Source organism: Mobula birostris, chromosome 1, assembly GCF_030028105.1.
Source record: "Mobula birostris isolate sMobBir1 chromosome 1, sMobBir1.hap1, whole genome shotgun sequence".
NCBI classification, from domain to species: domain Eukaryota; kingdom Metazoa; phylum Chordata; class Chondrichthyes; order Myliobatiformes; family Myliobatidae; genus Mobula; species Mobula birostris.
The window spans coordinates 199,424,415-199,443,569 of record NC_092370.1 but is presented as its reverse complement, the minus strand read 5'-3'; the positions used below and the strand labels follow the sequence as shown (position 1 = coordinate 199,443,569).

At 37.1% G+C, this 19,155-nt stretch overlaps 1 protein-coding gene across 5 annotated transcripts in view; it reads left to right on the top strand.

Annotated features, from left to right (window-relative positions):
• ktn1 (kinectin 1) overlaps positions 1-19,155 on the top strand; it is a 127,124-nt gene that overhangs the window by 95,929 nt on the left and 12,040 nt on the right. For 2 of the 5 annotated variants that reach the window (XM_072268295.1, XM_072268299.1), the window contains 15 exons: positions 215-283; positions 1,425-1,462; positions 1,538-1,628; positions 1,771-1,839; positions 4,654-4,710; positions 6,902-6,942; positions 7,021-7,111; positions 7,206-7,274; positions 9,107-9,144; positions 10,451-10,541; positions 13,307-13,393; positions 14,010-14,099; positions 14,991-15,068; positions 17,680-17,769; positions 17,861-17,953. In XM_072268295.1, coding sequence (XP_072124396.1) covers positions 215-283; positions 1,425-1,462; positions 1,538-1,628; positions 1,771-1,839; positions 4,654-4,710; positions 6,902-6,942; positions 7,021-7,111; positions 7,206-7,274; positions 9,107-9,144; positions 10,451-10,541; positions 13,307-13,393; positions 14,010-14,099; positions 14,991-15,068; positions 17,680-17,769; positions 17,861-17,953 — 1,092 coding nt within the window. The remainder of the gene's footprint in view (positions 1-214; positions 284-1,424; positions 1,463-1,537; positions 1,629-1,770; positions 1,840-4,653; positions 4,711-6,901; positions 6,943-7,020; positions 7,112-7,205; positions 7,275-9,106; positions 9,145-10,450; positions 10,542-13,306; positions 13,394-14,009; positions 14,100-14,990; positions 15,069-17,679; positions 17,770-17,860; positions 17,954-19,155) is intronic. The other 3 variants (XM_072268308.1, XM_072268316.1, XM_072268324.1) reach the window with 3 other exon arrangements.

Sequence of the window (19,155 nt, the reverse complement as noted above, 5' to 3'; positions counted from 1 at the left end):
TTTCTATTCTAGTTCGGGCATTAGATTTTTCAGTTGGCACCATTTGCCTGAAAACAAATTATGTCACTTCAGTATTTTTGAATTGACTTAATTCTAACTATTAATGCTATTATAGAGATTCAGTATTTTCAGCCAAAGGTACATAGTCACAATATGCAAGTCTTCTGTTTGTTTCAAAAATTTCACCTAAAATGTATGTTTTTGGTTTAAATAGAATGTTCTACAGGAAAATGATGCATTAAACTTGGAGATTCAGCAGCTACAGTTTCAAATGATTAACCAGGTAAGTATTTGATCAGTAACTTGAAATTGTACCGCACCCACTGATGAATGCAATTTTATACTTGAAATCCAGGTTTATAATGTTGCTGAACTTAGATTTGTGAATGCCCACGTTCTCTTCATCTGTCATCATGGAACAAACTAAAAAGCTTGAGATGGCTGTTAGGATTTCTCTTTTCCCCTCTATTTTCTTGGCTGCATAAAAAAAAATCCTCATAACCCATTCTCCTCAGATTAATTTCTGTTTCTTCACTTTCACAAATACTATGAAGGCATTTCTCTCAAATTGCAATGGCCAGGCTGCATGTCATGATCTTGTAAATTTATGTGGTGTATGTATTGTTCAATTTTAGTGACTGCCTTGATTTGTTCTCACATAAAAATAAAATTGTTGAACATAAACCACAGATTGAGCAGCATCTGTGGTGTGAGAAATGGATAGTTTTTGATGACACTTCATTATGACTTTTTCTGTAGAATTTTGATTTTTTTAATAGATTCCTATTGTGGCCTGATGGGAAGGTACCAGTGTAACGTGTGAGGAGTGTTAGATTGCTCTGGCCTGTATTCGCTGGAATTTAGATGAATGAATTTTTTGCTGACCGTTTCAGTGCTGTCCCTGGTGATCTCTCCATAGAAAGTTACTTGATAATAATTTAGATCCCTTGTAGTTAAATGAACTACATAATATTTCTGTAGATACTATAGTAAATAAGTTATTGCACCAAGAATTTTAAATCTTCTGTTGATGACATTTCAAGGTTCTAGTGCAGTGGTGTGAAACACTAATAGGTAAGTTTTTAAGGCTTTTGTCTTTTTCTTATCCTTAAGATGTTCTACTGCTCAGCTGACCATTCCTTATCTCAAAATCTGGCCAGTTATTCATTGTGGGATTTTCATAGAAGAGATCAATTCTATTATTCCATGATTTTTCCCCTCTCTGTATGCACATTTTGGGATGACTCATACATAAGCCTTGAAAGAAAAAGTTATAACCTAGAGATTTCAGTAGCCTTGATTTTTGTCTTGGTATTTTAGGTAATGCTGCTGTAGGTGTACGTGGAAAATATTTCATTTCATTTGATTTTGAATTATGATAGTTTGAAGTCATTACCTTCTAACTTTGTTTATTTTATCCTTAGCAGGATTCAGTGTCTGTGGTGGCAAAGCTCCAGGCGAAGTAAGTATTCTAATAAATTAATTTGAGGAAACCAGTTGAAATTGTATGGTCCTTAACTTGCTTTTATTACTCCAGTCTAGTTGAAAAGGATGAAAAGATCAAGAATGTTGAAGAACAGTTGGAAAAGGAATTGCTCAAATTAGAAAACAATGGCCAAAGAATTAAGGTATTTAGATATTTTTGTTAATTGATCAATGCCATGTTATTTTCTTTTACTTCTGTAAAGTGCTGTACTTGAGGCATGATACTTTGCTATGCTGAGTAATGTGTACTTGTGTGGTTCATATCTTATTTGCTAAAATCTTTAGGATTTGCAAGAAGAAAATGATTTACTCAAGAAACAGGTAGAAAACTTCGAACTTCAAAAATCTGAACAGGTAACTGATGTAAGAATAAGATAACTGATAAAAGGATAAAATTCCTTTTTGATAGTTTATTTAGATACATAGAAAGAAAGAACCAGTATGGCCCACTTATTTCACACTTCCCTTCAAGCACCCATTACCCATCCTCATTTTATTCTTGTGCATTTGCCTCCCTCTCAGGTTCTACCATTCATCTATACACTAGAGACAATTTACAGAGGCCAATTGACCTAATAATATGCCCACCTTTGGGACTTGGAAAGAAAATGGAACACCCAGGGGAAACCTGTGAGACACCTGTTCCAATTATTCTTTATGAAGAAGCTAGTGAAACATAATACCTTTTTTCACCTTCTTAATAGGAACTTCCAATATTACATATCTAGATGGGATTTCTAATGTAGAAAAATAATTGTGTGCATATCTATTCACAAATTGTTTATCTTCTGTATTAGAATCAAATGGTTAAAGAATTGCCGCCTTTTAAAATATGCCTTTTTAAATACAATAAATCTTTGTTCAGTATTTCTGGGCTGCTATTAATAGTGAAGTACCTATATTAAGTTAAATCGATGTGAATCAGACATTGTACCCCAAGTATGTTTAAAAATGAACTGTTATTAATGTGCAAATCAGCTAACAATTTATAATATTGGGGCAGGGAGGGGGTAAGGGAAAGAGAGCTGCAAACAAAAGGGTAACTGAAGTACAAATTTTTTTTTTTGCTAGTTTGCACTATTTCAGAACTAGCTTTGCAAAAGTAGTATCTCTCCATTAACATTATTAAAGTTGCGAGTACTGCATCTGTACTTTGTTTTCTCTAAACTTAATATGTCCACTTAAATCTAGTAATTAAGAATACAAAAGTGTCAGTTGACTTGAATTTCTCAAGAGCACTAACAATTGAGTATTGAGTCCCAGGTGGGACATAGAACACGGGCAAGAGCATGGAAGTCATGGTACAGATTTTTTTTTTTTTGTTAGGCACTGGGTGGAGTACTGTGTGGAGCTTTGTTTGTGACACTATAAGAGGGAATGTGATTGCACTGGTGAAGGTGAAGAGGAGATTTACCAGGATGTTGCCTGGGAAAGAATGCTGTAGAATAGATCTACAGTGGATTCATTTAATTGAGACACATTGTGACCAAAATATTTTGGCCTAATTAAGCGGCTGCCCTAATTAGCTGAAGTTTCATGGAAATCATTAAAATATAAAAGACAAATTAAGTAACAAGTAATGTACTTAAAAGAAATACAGAACGAATTAGAACACTACCAATACTATAAAACTGTGTTAGTTCCTGATAGTTAACTATGGAGGAATTCATTCAGTGTGCTGCTAAGTTCTTTTGATTGAGTGTAAATGAGCAAATCAGCATAGACACCTAGTACAAATAATGGACTGCCCTCTACAATGTTTTTGATGATTGCATCCTCCTAATCTTCATTTTTATTGTAAGATTCAAGATGAGTGTTGATGCCTTAAATTCTTTGTACTTCCTATCTTGTTGAATTAGTGAAATAGTTTCATTTTCACTCCCGGTCGCTTAGGGCATCGCCAAGCCTGGATACTTGAAACCACAGTGAACAAAATAGTTCTGAATTGTCTTGCTGCTTATTTCTTGCCAACTATCAGTGACAAAAATCACCGCTTTTGAAACGCAAATGCATGCAACTAATGCTATTTTAAAACTGTTTGCTTTAAGCATGGTGTAGTGTTTAACGGCCACACAAGTGCACGCGACTAATGTTAGTTAGGAACTTCAGCCGTCTTCCATCCCAGTTAGCAGCATTGTGTCCCAAATAAACAAAGGGAATCCTGGCAATTTTCTCAGTTAGTTTTTGTTCTTTGACAGTTGTCCCAACTAAGCGGCTGCCCGATTAACCAGAATTTCTCTGTACTGGATTTGTTGTCCTTGGGGTAGAAAAGACTGAGGGAAAAACCTGATGGAAGTATACAAAAGTATGAGCGGCATGGAGACTGAGAAATTTCTCCATAATGAAGGCTGTTGAAAGTGAAATGCCTAGGTTTGAGGTGAGAGATAAGGGAGTTAGAGGGATCTGAGGAAGTTTTTTCCACCCAGAGGTGGTTGGAATCTAGAAACAGAAAACCTACAGCACAATACAAGCCCTTTGGCCCACAATGCTGAGCCGAACATGTACCTTAGAAGTTACTTAGGGTTACCCATAGCCCTCTATTTTTTCTAAGCTCCATGTACCTATCCAGGAGTCTCTTAAAAGACCCTATCATATCTGCCTCCACCACCGCTGCCGGCAGCCCATTCCACACACTTGCCACTATCTGTGAAGCGAAAAGAAAACCTTATCCCTGACATCTCTTCTGTACCTACTTCAAAGCACCTTAAAACTGTGCCCTCTCATGTTAGCCATATCAGCCCTGGGAAGAAGCCTCTCACTATCCACATGATCATTGCCTCTCATCATCTTATACACCTCAACCACATCACCTCTCATCGTCCGTTGCTCCAAGGAGAAAAGACCGAGTTCACTCAACCTTTTCTCATAAGGCATGCTCCCCAATCCAGGCAACATCCTTGTAAATCTCCCCTGCACCCTTTCTATAGTTTCCACAACCTTCCTGTAGTGAGGTGACCAGAACTGAGCACAGTACTCCAAGTGGGGTCTGACCAGGGTCCTATATACAGTGGCATGCAAAAGTTTGGGCACCCCTGGTCAAGATTTCTGTGACTGTGAATAGCTAAGCGAGTAAAAGATGCCCTGATTTCCAAAAGGCACAAAGTTAAAGATGACACATTTCTTTAATATTTCAAGCAAGATTACATTTTTTATTTCCATCTTTTACAGTTTCAAAATAACAAAAAAGGAAAAGGGCCCAAAACAAAAGTTTGGGCACCCTGCATGGTCAGTACTTAGTAACACCCCCTTTGGCAAGTATCACAGCTTGTAAATGCTTTCTGTAATTAGCTAATAGTCTTTCAATTCTTGTTTGGGTGATTTTCACTTATTCTTCCTTGCAAAAGGCTTCTAGTTCTGTGAGATTCTTGGGCCGTCTTGCATGCACTGCATTTTTGAGGTCTATCCACAGATTCTCGATGATGTTTAGGTTGGGGGACTGTGAGGACCATGACAAAACCTTCAGCTTGCGCCTCTTGAGGTAGTCCATTGTGGATTTTGAGGTGTGTTTAGGATCATTATCCTGTTGTAGAAGCCATCCTCTTTTCATCTTCAGCTTGTTTACAGACGGTGTGATGTTTGCTTCCAGAATTTGCTGGTGTTTAATTTTACTCATTCTTCCCTCTACCAGTGAAATGTTCCCCGTGCCACTGGCTGCAACACAAGCCCAAAGCATGATCGATCCACCCCCGTGATTAACAGTTGGAGAGGTGTTCTTTTCATGAAATTCTGCACCCTTTTTTCTCCAAACATACCTTTGCTCATCGCAGCCAAAAAGTTCTATTTTAACTTAATCAGTCCACAGGACTTGTTTCCAAAATGCATCAGGCTTGTTTAGATGTTCCTTTGCAAACTTCTGACACTGAATTTTGTGGTGAGAACACAGGAAAGGTTTTCTTCTGATGACTCTTCCATGAAGGTCATATTTGTGCAGGTGTTGCTGCACAGTAGAACAGTGCACCACCACTCCAGAGTCTGCTAAATCTTCCTGAAGGTAAATGGGGGTTTTGATTTGCCTTTCTAGCAATCCTGTGAGCAGTTCTCTCGGAAAGTTTTCTTGGTCTTCCAGACCTCAACTTGACCTCCACCATTCCTATTAATTGCCATTTCTTAATTACATTACGAACTGAGGAAACGGCTAACTGAAAACACTTTGCTATCTTCTTGTAGCCTTCTCCTGCTTTGTGGGCATCATTTATTTTAATTTTCAGAGTGCTAGGCAGCTGTTTAGAGGAGCCCGTGGCTGCTGATTGTTGGGACTAGGATTGAGGAGTCAGGGTATTTATAAAGCTTTGAAATTTGCATCACCTGGCCTTTCCTAATGGTGACTGTGAACAAGCCATAGCCCTAACAAGCCAATTAAGGTCTGAGACCTTGGTAAAAATTATCTGAGAGCTCAAATCTCTTGGGGTGCCCAAACCTTTGCATGGTGCTCCTTTCCTTTTTTCCACTCTGAAATTGCACAAAACAAAAATAATACACTAATCATGCTTAAAATGTTGCAAAGAATGTTTCATCTTTAACTTTATGACTTTTGGAGATCAGTTCATCTTCTACTCACTTAACTATTCACAGAAATTTTGACCATGGGTGCCCAAACTTTTGCATGCTACTGTAGCTGTAACATTACCTCTTGGCTCTTGAACTCAATCCCATGATTGATGAAGGCCAATGCACCGTATGCCTTCTTAACCACAAAGACAACCTGCACTGCAGCTTTTGAGTGTCCGATGGGTATGCACCCCAAGATCCCTCTGATCCTCCACACTGCCAAGAGTCTTACCATTAATACTATATTCTGCCATCATATTTGACCTACCAAAATGAACCACGTCACACTTACCTGGGTTGAACTCCATCTGCCACTTCTCAGCCCAGTTTTGCATCCTATCGATGTCCCGCTGTAACCTCTGACAGCCCTCCACACTTTCCACAACACCCCCAACCTTTGTGTCATCAGCAAATGTACTAACCCATCCCTCCTCTTCCTCATCCAGGTCATTCAGAATGTAGTTGTGAAAAGATGGTGTAGCTGAGTCAACAGTTTAAAGGGTATTTGGTAGACACTTAGATCACCATAGCATAGAAGTCTTCAGACCAAGTGCTGGTAAATGAAATTGGTTTCGTGGCATACTTTTTGAGGTGAGCATTGTTATGGGGAGCTAAAGGGTCTATTTTGGTGCTGTATGACTGACTGGTGTATTTGTTAGTTTGATAAAAATGCATCTTATTCAGCTTGTTAATGTTGTTGAGATTCTTGGTTTAAAAATTTGTAAAATATATTTAGATTTCATTTCAATATTACTCATTGTTAGCACCAGGATATTGTAATTTTAACAGTATTCTAGTTTTAATTTTCTGGTCTCAAAATACTGTATTTAAATGTATATTCTACAAATTTTGTATATTACATTTTTAGGATTCAATAAAAGCCAATCAGAATGAAGAATCTCAAATTATGTAAGTATACTTGATAATTGTTTAAAATTATTCTGTAAATGTAATCAGTAGGTTTTCTGACTTCCATTTTACTTGCAGACTTGAAACAAAAGAGGAAGAAATTAATAGCTTGAAGGCTACATTGACAGATAGTAGAGAAGCAGTTGCTAGCTATGTGACGCAATTGCAGGTAATTTTGTGACCTCTGTTCACTGCTATAACTCTAAATCTAAAGTTTGTAGTTCTAAATCTAAAAATTACTGCATTGATTGTTTTTGAAATAGGATCTTGAGCATCAAAATGCCTCACTGAAAATTCAGATTCAGCAGTTACATGATAAAAACAATGAACAGGTAAGATTACTTATAATAAGTACTACACGTGACTCCGACATTATTTATTTCGATTGCAGAAATTCATCCTTGTAGAATTTGCAAATTACTGTCCAAAAATATAAGATGGAAAATAAAATTCACTACTATCATGGAATTTATGTATGGAGATAAAATAAATAAATCAACACAATAATTATTTCCACATTTATGAGGGGCAGTGCACCTGCATTCAAGATTTTATTCAAGAGAAGAGCAAGACAAATTAGGAAACCATACTAGTTCACATTACAGTTAACACTGGGAAGGTGTTGGAAGAGCTTAGAAAATCATAAGACTATTAAGCAGGATTAATTTTTTTTAATTGATTTTTGCTAGAGTTCCTTTGAAAACCTAGGGTTCTGAAAGAGGTGGCTGGAGAGATTATTTGGAGGTATTAGTAGTGATCTTTCAAAAAACACTAGGTTCTGGAATGGTTCTGGAGGGCTGGAAAATCATAAATGTTACTCCCCTCTTTTAGAAGGGATGGAGGAGAAATAAATTATAGGTAACGTGACCTCAGTGGTTGGGACGGTATTTATTATTAAGAATGAGATTTCAGGTATTTGGAGGCACTTTATTAAGAAAAGGCCTAAATCAGCATGGTTTCCTTGAGGGAGACTCTTGCCTGACAAATCTGTTTGAATTATTTAAGGAAATATCAGACAGGATAGACAAAGGTGAGTGAGTGAATGTTTTTACTTGGATTTTCCGAAGGCCTTTGATAAGGTGCCACACAAAATAAGCTGCTGAGTAAGATGAGGGCCCATGGCATTACAGGAAAGGTAACAGCATGGATAGAGGATTGGCTGACTGGCAGGAGGCAGAATGGGAATAAAGGGGGCCTATTCTGGTTGGCTTTTGGTGACTAGTGATGCTCCGTAAGGTCAGTGTTGGAACCCCTTCTTCTCCCGTTGTATGTCAATGATATGGATGATGAAATTGACTTTGTGGGCAAGCCTACTGACAATTTAAAGGTGGGTGATGGGCATTTTCTGTTGAGAAAGCAGGGAGTCTGTAGAAGGATTTGGGTGGATTAGGAGAATGGGCAAAGAAGTGGCAAATGGAATGTAGTGTAGGGAACTGTATGGTCATTCACTTTGGTAGAAGAATTAAAGGTGTAAAATATTTTCTAAACTGGGAGAAAATTCAAAAACCAGAAGTGCAAATGGACTTGGGAGTCCTTGTGCAAATTTTCCTAAAGGTTAATATGCAACTTGAGTCGGTGGTGAGGAAGGCAAAAACAATGTTAGCATTTATTTTGTGAGGACTAGAATATAAAAGGAAGGATGCAATGCTGAGGATTTACAAGGCATTGGTCAAACTGTTGGAGTATTGTGAGCAATTTTGAAGCCGTCTTGTCGAAGAAAAGATGAGCTGAGTGATCTTGAGATTAATTTATGAGGAGTGTTTGATGGCTCTGGGCCTGTACTTGCTGTAGTTTAGAAGAATGGAGTGGGTTCTCATTGAAGTGTATTGAAGTAGATGTGGAGGAGATGTTTTTTAGAGTGGGGGAGTCAATAAACTAGCGAGCGGAGCCTCAGAATAGAAGGACATCACTTTAGAACAGAGATAAGGAAGAACTACTTTAGCCGTAGGGCAGTGAATATGTGGAGTACAACGGACAGCTGTGGAGGCCAAGTCACTGGGTATATTTAAAGCGAAGGTCTTTAAGTCTTCATTAGTAAGGGAACCAAAGGTTATAGGGAGAAGGCAGGAGTTTAAATTAATTGCCAGGAATCTTGCTACAATAATGACATGTATGCCTTAAGTGTAATCTTGGATTTTTCATGTTTTTGATTCCCTTGATACAGGATGCTGCATTGGTGAAAAGTGAAGTACTGCTGAATGTGTAAGTGAATAGGCAAATGATTAATTTTAGTGTTGTAGAATAGTTTATTTCCATGACAGTAACTTGGCAAGATCTCATAAAAATCTACCACCTCAGTAGACAATACTGCCTTTAAAACATTTATTGACTCCTATAAAATTGTATTCTCCTAATATAACAACTTCAATGAACATTGCACATGTGGCATTGAATGATGTGATCAGATGCCAGGCACTGTTGTAAATGGATATATTTTAATATTCTCTTTGTCATTGAGGGATTTATTATAATAGCATACTTTCATCATTCCCTTCTCTCCGGATACCCTGGTTTACAAAGTACTTTTACTTTTGGATTGAAAATCTCTTCTGATTGTTAAAGCTTCATTGGTGTTAAATTAACCCTATAGAAGATGTGGCTGAAGCATAAAGTTGCCTTTACTGCAGTGTCAAAACACTGCTGTGAAGTGGCAAAATGCATAAATTTCATCCATCAAAAAGAACCTACTTGTCCCTAGCAGTTGTCCTACCTGCTAAATGTTTTTACATTTTCTCTTGTAGATGAGAATAATTTTGGGTTAGTCTTGTGTTTATTCTTGAACAGTCCTGCACAGGATCTCAACCTAAAACTTCGATTGTTCCTCTGTCTTCATAGTTTTTCCAGCAGTTTGATTTTGTTCCAGATTACAGTATTTACAGTCTCTTAGTTTAAGTTCATGTTCCTATAATATGCTCTTCCAAATGACATGTAAAATACTATATTAGTCTTGCCTTCTCAACATCATTAAATTATGTAACAGTGCTACACAAATTATTTTATCTTTAAGCTGAAAAACTTGGATTTTATCTTTTCTTGACAACTGATAGTTGTGGTATAATAACCTAATCTGCTATTCAAGACATGATTTGATTAATATAGTCATGCTGTTTTATTAGTGTTGTCTGGTAGGTGATTTTACTACCTACTCTTCAAATGTTCCCTGGTGTTAATGTCCTTCATGTTGTCCTAGGATGTAAATAAATGTAGCTTTGGGTCTTGGATTAATTACCAATGTTAATTAGATTTTTGGATATTGAAAACACATTGTGCTTCAGCAGTTGCTTTGTACTATAAAAGACACATAGTATGTAAAAAATTCAGCGAAAGAAGGAAACTAAGAGTAGTTAACAATAGTTTTTTGTTGTTGTTATTATACTTCCAGGTTTTCAATCCACCCAAGGTCCCATAAAGGAAATTGGAATTGAAATCCTCATGTAATGATTAAATATGTTGTCAAACAAATGTAAGCATTTACAAAGTTCTCTGCTTTTATTTCTATTGTATCTAGCCTTTCAGAAAAAGATCAAGAAATTGATTCTTTACACCAACAGATTGAGTCACTAAAAGCAGCTGTTAATCATCAAAGGATAAAAAACAATGTAAGTAAAATTTAGTTAATATTTCATTGCAAGTTATTATTTCAACAGATGGCATTCCAAACTCAACTATCAAGGTTTTCAATAGGAAAAATTCAAAAGTACAAATATATTTAAACTTGAACAATTGCCTGTATAATTACGAAAGTTTTGATGAAGCTCATTATGGTTTTACCTTTTGAGAAAATAATAATGGATTGTATTGATCTCTTGAAGGTCATAAAACATTTGAATATAGGATTCTAAGAATTGATTTTGAAATACAGTGGATTCTGGTTAATTGGGCTATCAGTTAATCAAACCAGCTGCTTATTTAGGACAACTCAAAGAACAAAAACTAATCAAGAAAATAGCCAGGATTCCCTTCATTTTGGACACTTAACTGGGATAGGAGACTATTGCTGAATAGTTTCTAGCTAGCGTCAGTTGTGTGCAATTGTGTGGCGGTTAGACAACGCACCGTGCTTAGAGTGAACAGTTTTTAAATGGTGTTAGATGTGTGTGTTTGTCTTCAAAAAAAGTGATTTTTGTCATTGATGGTGAGAAAAAACAGCAAGACAGTTCAGAACTGTTTTGCTCACTGTAGTTTCAAGCATTCAGGTTAGTAGATGCCAAGAATGGCCAGGAGTGAAAATTAAATTATTTCACTGCTTCAACTAGTAACTATGAAGAATTTAAAGGTTTGGGCAATCATCTTGAAAGTAACACTGAAAATAAAAGCATTGTATGAAGCAGTCCGTTATCTACACTAAGTATCTGCAGTGAATTTTGTTCATTTACAGGCAATCAAAAGAACACGACAACGTACAGGAAATAAATTCCTCTGTTATTAACTATTAGGAACCAATGTAGTTTTATAGTATTAGTAGTGTTCTAATGTGTCATGGCTTTCATTTAATTACAGTAATTAATACTGAATTTGCCTTTTTTGTATTTTTTTAACTATTTCCTTGAAACTTCGGCTATTGGGGGCAATCGATTAATTGAGCCAAAATGTATTGTTCCAGATGTGTCCCAATTAACTGGAATCCACTTTATTTGTGTTGTAGAAGGAAGTCTTGCAGGAGCTTGTTTTTCTTGAATAAGAAATTCTATTATCCAAACACTTGTGATGTATGTATACAAATGTTCTAAGAAAAAGATTTCTCTAATGAAACAAATACGTAATTTCTTAAATCTTGATGTGAGAAAGTAGTTTTTTATTGGTAGTTAGTGCTTGCATGCCTTTATATTATGGAGATATGTTCTTGGCTGCGATAGGATTTTTTTTTAAAAGAGGAAGTCTCCAACAGTAGTTGCGCAAAATACAACTGCTGAACATACAGAAGGCTGCACTTCATGCTGATTTTTCAGTTTTGGCTTGAAAGATTTTTTCATGTGACTGCTCTTTGGAACATTACCTTTGGGTTTTAACAATTGTGCATTGAATATTATAGTTGAAATAAGGTTACCATTGTGTGTGACTTCAAAGTTTTATCTTCTGCTCTTTGCACCAAATCATCACAAAGAATATTGATTACATTGGGAATAAAGAGGGTATTCAGTAGCCATGTATTGTCCTTGAGAAATTAGTAATCATGATGTGATTGAACAAAAGCATCTACAAAAATTAGTGGATACAGCCCAGTCCATCATGGGTAAAACCCTTCCCACCATTAAGCGCATCTACATAATGCTGTCGCAGGAGAGCAGCGTCCACCATCAAGGGCCCCCGCAATCTGGGCCATGCTCTATCCTTGCTTCTGCCATCAGGAACAGTTATCATCACTCAACCATCAGGTTCTTGAACCAGAGGGGATAACTTCACTCAACCCATCACCAAACTGTTCTGACAACCTATAGACTCAGTGTCAAGGACACATGACTTATTTCTATTATCTCTTTTTTTTTTCCCCTTTCTGTATTTGCACAGGCTGTTGTCTTTTGCACACTGGTTGGGAGCGGTCGTTCATTGAGTCTATTCTTTCTTGTATTTACTGTGAATGCCCACAAGAACATTAATCTTGGGGTTGTATATGGTGACATGTATGTACTTTGATACATTTACTTTTTGGTAAATTTACATCAGGAAATGAATAGTTTAAAAAGTGTTTTTTTTACTATTCCCATGGTAATCACTGAAACAACTGTAATGTTTAATTTATCAGCGAAGATGTATGGAGAACTGGAAAGCAAATTAGTGAGATGGTTTTTCCCATCACTGTATTGTATCATTTAATGCATTCAGTGATTTCCCAAGTTTCATCAACTTATGGAAGTCCCAGTTTTACAATTCATCTTCCTTTAGTAAACCATTCAGCTGGTTCCCGAAAAAGGCATTCAAGTTCCAATCTATTCTATGGTCTTTTGGTGTTACTTCCTTACTCAGTAACCATGGATGTTTCTCCTTTTCTTGAAATGAAACTGCAATGCTAGAAATGCATGGGTTAGTGAAAAAGAAAGATGGGTGAAATGTTGTTATGTAATTCTGGCATTTGCAGTTCAATGTTTTGTTTTCCTGTTCTGCACTACAGACCTATGTCATGTTGGATCTAACTAACATAATTGTGAAAACTGCTTTCTTCATTTTTTTGCTTTCTACAGTAGATGCAAACTTTTGCTTCTCCCCAACCCCAACTTCTTCCTATTAAATGGAACAAAGTGCTTGATATGCATTTAAAGATTTGCACTTTAAATTCATAATTGTTAATCCCTTTTTTAAAATAAAAATTGAATAATTTAGAAAAAATATTGGCTGAACTGAAATAGTTCTTTCTAAAAATAATTAGGAACTTCGGGAGAAAAACTGGAAAGCAATGGAAGCATTGACATCCACTGAAAAAATGTTGCAGGACAAAGTGAACAAGACAGCCAAGGTTGTAATAATGTGACATTTTTTTTTTACAGTAGATAATTCTGCTGCAGTCTGAAAATGGAAATAACTTTAAATTTAAGGCACTTAGCACCTAATCATTCTGCACTCTGCTTGTTGTGCTCCTTTCATAGAACTTGATTTAATACATGCATGCCTGTTTTGGTCTTGTTTTTTAATTTCTGTAAAAGATCGTCTTGCGCTGTTTTTGCTTGCCATTCTTGTTTATTATCCTCAGAGTTTATCTTTCCCTAATTTACTTGCTCTTCATCCTCTGTCTCTTTCAACCCCAACCCTATCCCCTGACTGCCAAATACACAGCCAACCTCCAGATTTAAACCCTGATACCTAACTGCTGTATGGAGGTGTATGAAGAAACTGCTGTGCTTTTTTCCCCACATTTTCATTGCAAGAATGCCTTGTCAAAATCATTTCCCCAGTGCATTGTTGAGAGTAAAGGAATAATCAAAGGCCAGTCGAACCCTGTCCCTGAAGCAAAGCAAATTGGTATATCATTGTGCTGTGCCACTGCTTGCTTGCTTGTCAGCTAGCTACTTCATGGATATAATTTAACCATTTTGTGTGTAACCCAAAATATGTTTGTTGATTTCTTGAAATAGGAGAGTAATCAGCAAGTGGTTGCTATTCAATCGCAAGCTCGAGATGTTCTCAAAAGACTTTTTCCCAGGGTGCTGGTGTCATCTTTCTTGGTAACTATTCTTCATTTAACTGGTTTAAAGCTATTTAACTGGTAAATTGACATGGGTGATTTTTATGTCTGTGTTGATCTTTTAATGAAACTGTTAATTTGTAGACATTCCTTCCTGTTGCCTGCTTTTGGCCCAGTACCCTCCAAGCCCTTCCCTCTCCATGCACCTATCCAAGTGCCTCTTACAAGTTGCAGTTGTACCACCTTGATCACTTCCTCTAGCAGCCTATTTCAGGTTTTTCACTGCCCTCTGTGGAAAAAGTTATCACTCTGGTCTACCTTAAACCGCCCCTCTATCTTGTATCTGTGCCCTCTAGTTTTGGACTTCCTGGGAAAAAGACCATGACCATCCCACCTTATCCATGTCATTCATGATTTTATAAACTATTGAGGTCACCTCTCATTTTCCTGTACTCCAAGGAATAAAAATCTAGAATGTCCAACCTCTCTCCGGAACTCAGACCTGATAGCGCAGGCAGCATCTTGGTGTAGCTCTTCTGCACTTCTCCAGCTTGATGATATCTTTCCTATAACAGGGTGAACAAAACATGTACACTGTACTCCAAGTATGGTCTCACCAACAATTCCTATATCTGCAACATAATGTCCCTACTCTGAAAATGCCCTGACTGAAAGCCATCATGTGTTCTTGCACTCCTAGGTCCCTTTGTTCCATAACACTGTCATTAACAATGCCCTGCCATTCACTGTATAGGTTTGAATGTTGTAAAACGTTATTATTCGCGGAGTACTAGCTTTTATTTCTGATGTTAAGAGCGGTTTAATATAGGTGAGGAAAAATTGTTTTGAGAACAATTATAATTTTTCAGTATTTTTAAAAGTAGCAGAATTCTTGTGTGTTGTTTAAAGTAGCTGTTCTTTTTACTTGTAGGATTATACAGATTGGCTGCAGGAGTTTGAGCATGCTGCACAACAGACTTCATCTTCACTGCAAGCAGAGCAATCAAAGGTTTGCATGCTTGAATTCTGGCTAGTTTTAAGTATATTCCTCATTAATTTGTGTGTGTTTAACTCATTATATAAAATCAGTTTCTGGTTATTGATAGAAATTGTTTGGAAAAGATCACCTTTGAGAGTTTGATGCCAAATACAAGTCTGGATTTTGGGTTGTCTGGCAATGTTAACAGGAAATAATGAATGGAAAATATTATATGAAATGACATGAGCAACACACACAAAATGCTGGAGGAACTCAGCAGGTCAGGCAGCATCTATGGAAAAAAAGTACAGCTAGAAAGTACTTTTTTCCATAGATGCTGCCTGGCCTGCTGAGCTCCTCTAGCATTTTGTGTGTGTGTGTTGCTCGGATTTCTAGCATCTGCAAAATTTCTCTTGTTTGTGACATGAAATGACCTCATTTTAATAATTTAAATTAAAGTAAATTCTCCAGTGCTACATCATCCCTCAATGCTGAAATGAAACGTGAAGGAGTACCACTTAGTGCGGTGATGACCAGAGACTACCCCTTATAGATATAGAACAGTTCTGAGGCTATGGGAGATGAGCTTCTGCTTTTCCTTCTTTGAATTGTTAGTGATTTGAAGATATTAAAAATAATCTTTTCTATATATATATTACCATTTGTAGATTGTATATTTTCAAAGAAAATAATTCTGACAATGAATAAACCTGATATTTCATTGCACTTAAACTATTATTGATTTTTTTTTAACTAATCTTGAAAGCATAAATAGAAAAGTAGATAATTTTGCCACTTGTGGCTGCAACACAATTCAATGACATCTCAGCTTATCTTGTGCATCATTGTCACATTCCTGCACCAACCCATAACCCTTGATTCCCTTATTATCAAAATTTCTCCTGAACTCTGTTTTGAATATAGTCAGTCGCTAAGGTCTCTTTGCCCTCTGAGGAATGCAATTCTACAGATTCTCCACTTTGTAGGTGAAGAAGATTCTTCTCATTTTTCCACCCAACTGCACATGTATCTTGTTGAAACATGTATGGATTTGGTGCACTTCAATGAAACCGCCTTATTCTTTAAATTCAGCTGACACTGGGCACAGTCAGTATAATCCTGCCCCACAGGACGAACTACTATTTCTTTAAGCAAGCTTATTCACCTTGCATGTTTTGCTCTTGGCTATCGTTAGAAAATTGGTGATACATTGAACTGTAGGACTGTGATGTTTTCAATCCAAGAAATTTATTGTAGATAAAATTACTTTTAATATGTTAAAGGTGTATCTATAGTCTTATCTCATGAAATGTAGAAATCAGTATTAATGCTAACATTTGATGTCCGTCTCTAATTGCCCCGAATTAAGGTAATTAAGAGCCATTCACAAAAAACTGACAATAAACGCAGCCAGTGCAGCATTTTCAAATGAACTCTTTGAAGGGGGAGAGTTGCTCTCTTGTACTTGAATTAGTTCCCTGTCAATTTTTTTTGTTACTTTAAACCCATGATTTTTAAATCAATGTTTCTAAGGCTTTTCTGATCTAAATCTATTTTGACTACTTGTCAGCACTATGAAATTAATGTTGTGCTTAAGGCCAAGTAGCATAATGCACAACTTAGTGCTTTTGCCTCACAGGCTCTGGCAACTCATGCTCAATCCTGACTTTCAGTGTTGCCTGTGTGGAAATTGCACACTCACCTTGCGACTCTGTCCCCACTTCCTTAAAAAAAATTTGTTTTGGTGGATTCATTGGCCCTCGTGTGTAGATAAGTGATAGAATTCAAGAGATGGGTAAAGATGAGAATGAGAATTTCTTGTTTCTTTGCCCTCGCTCTCTGAGTTGATGAATTGACTTCAGCATGTTTGTCTGTTTAAATGTGCAAGTTATATTATTTATTGATCATGCTTAAAATTTAGATCATGGAACAAAAAGAAAAGGAAGCTGAAGAGATGCATGCAATGTTGCAGTTAGAACAGTCTATTAGTCTAAGATTAGTATTTTGAAGGAATAAAAGTGCTTTATGGTTGGCACTGACTTCTTTGGCTGAAGAGCTTTTTCCATGACAATGTATCCATTTATTTCTCACACTACAAGAAGTAAATTTGCATTATACTGAGCCAAGACTATTCAGTTGACAGAAGTATAGAGGCAGTGAACAAAATCATCATGTATTTTATTAATTTCTGGGATATTTTGGTCAAGTAGAACCAGTGGAGCTACAAACAGGAATGAATTGAAGCCCTGGTTGGTCAGTTGTCTTTTTGCAAAGGAGTACCTTTCGTGCTTGCTTTGAATAATACGTTCAATTTTTAACATCCCCTTAAATCTATTTTCTCCTTTTCTTTCTCTTTCTCTCTCTCTCTCTCTCTCTCTCTCTATAGATCTCTATCTCTCTCTCTCTCTCTCTCTCTCTATATAGATCTCTATCTCTCTCTCTCTCTCTCTCTCTCTCTATATATATATATATATATATATATATATATATATATATAGATTATCTCTCTCTCTCTCTCTCTATATATATATATCTCTATCTCTCTATCTCTCTATCCATTTGAGTTGATAAATTGATTTCAGGATGTTTATGTGTTTAAATGTGCAAGTTGTATTATTTATTGGTCATGTTTAAAATTTAGGTCATGGAACAAAAAGAAAAGGAAGCTGAAGAGATGCATGCAATGTTGCAGTCAGAATGCGAGAAGTACAAAACGGTACTTGCGGAAACGGTAAGCTTTACTGTCTGTTTCCATGAGAGTTTGGTCTTCAAGTTGTGCTCTTCTCTTAAAAATTAAACTACTTCAATGAAATTGCCCACAGGAAGGGATTTTGCAAAGGTTGCAAAGCAGTGTTGAAGAAGAGGAAGGCAAATGGAAGATGAAACTGGAAGAATCACAGAAGGCATTACTGCAGGTATGGCTTGTTCAATAATTTTCAACATTTTCTGTAATATAATTTTTTCAAAGAGCAACTCATTTTATTTGTAATTACTTTACAATTGACAGACTTTTCTATGATTAGCCAGTAATGTAATATTGATCATAAGTCTGAATGTGTTCATCGTGGATTAATGAAAGCACCATATCCATGAACTCAAACTGCCAGTATTTACTCTAATTTTCTCCTGTTTCAACAAAGAATGGCCTTTGCAATATTTCACTCGTACTTTTGATATTATGTTCTGGTAATAGCAATGTTTCTGCAAGATCCTCCATGTCCATTGGCAGGATAAGCCAATCAATAGCAGTGTAGAAGTGTCCTCTCCCAGTCAATGTCCCCCCCGGCACTGAGGGTTTAGTTACTTGGCTCTTTCTATAGGACATAACACAATATTTGTGTGCCCTACAGCAACCTCCGAAAGGAGGTACTCTGTTCCGAGCTCCAACTTGGCTGGGAAGTCACAACACAATTCAGGTGTTTTTACAGCCACCTTGGGAAAAACTGTGACATACTCACTGACTTGTAAGTGCTCAAAGTTGAAAAAGAGCATTCAGGATGGCTTGAATAATCTCTGGATCATGCAGAAGCCCAGCATTAACAATGGAAGTAGCTATGTGCCAAGATTCTATCTGTACTCAGTGTTGTGAGGATGAGTCTGGCCTTGTTGCTGCACAACATCCCAGTCAACTGGACGTTTCCCCAGTGCCTGTCTCATGCATGGTCAACATGGGGTGTCCTGCAGACTCTGCAGGAGAAGGATTCAATGGAGACTGTGGTGCAGTTCCCTGAGCAGACTGTCCACACCATCTGGCAGAATACCTCATTGCCAGATCTCACTAACAGGCACCAAGATCTTGCCTAGCTGGTGGTGAGAGGGGCCCTCCCAGTCAGATCCTTTCTGCATACTCAGACCATCAGCCCCACTGTGTCCTTGCCCACGGGATCACTGTAGTGGAGATGAGACATTAGCTCACCTCCTTGCAGCCTGTGAGTTTGTGAAGAGGGTGTGGAGAAATATGCAAGGGCCTGTGTCACTCTTTGTCCCTAACAGCTGCATGACAGAGGACTCTCATCTATGGGCTGTACCCAAGGGGACACAGGCGAACATCATGTGCTGCTGGCAGATCCATCAACTCAGTGAATAGTGCCCTTTGGCCTGCCTGAAACTTGTTGGT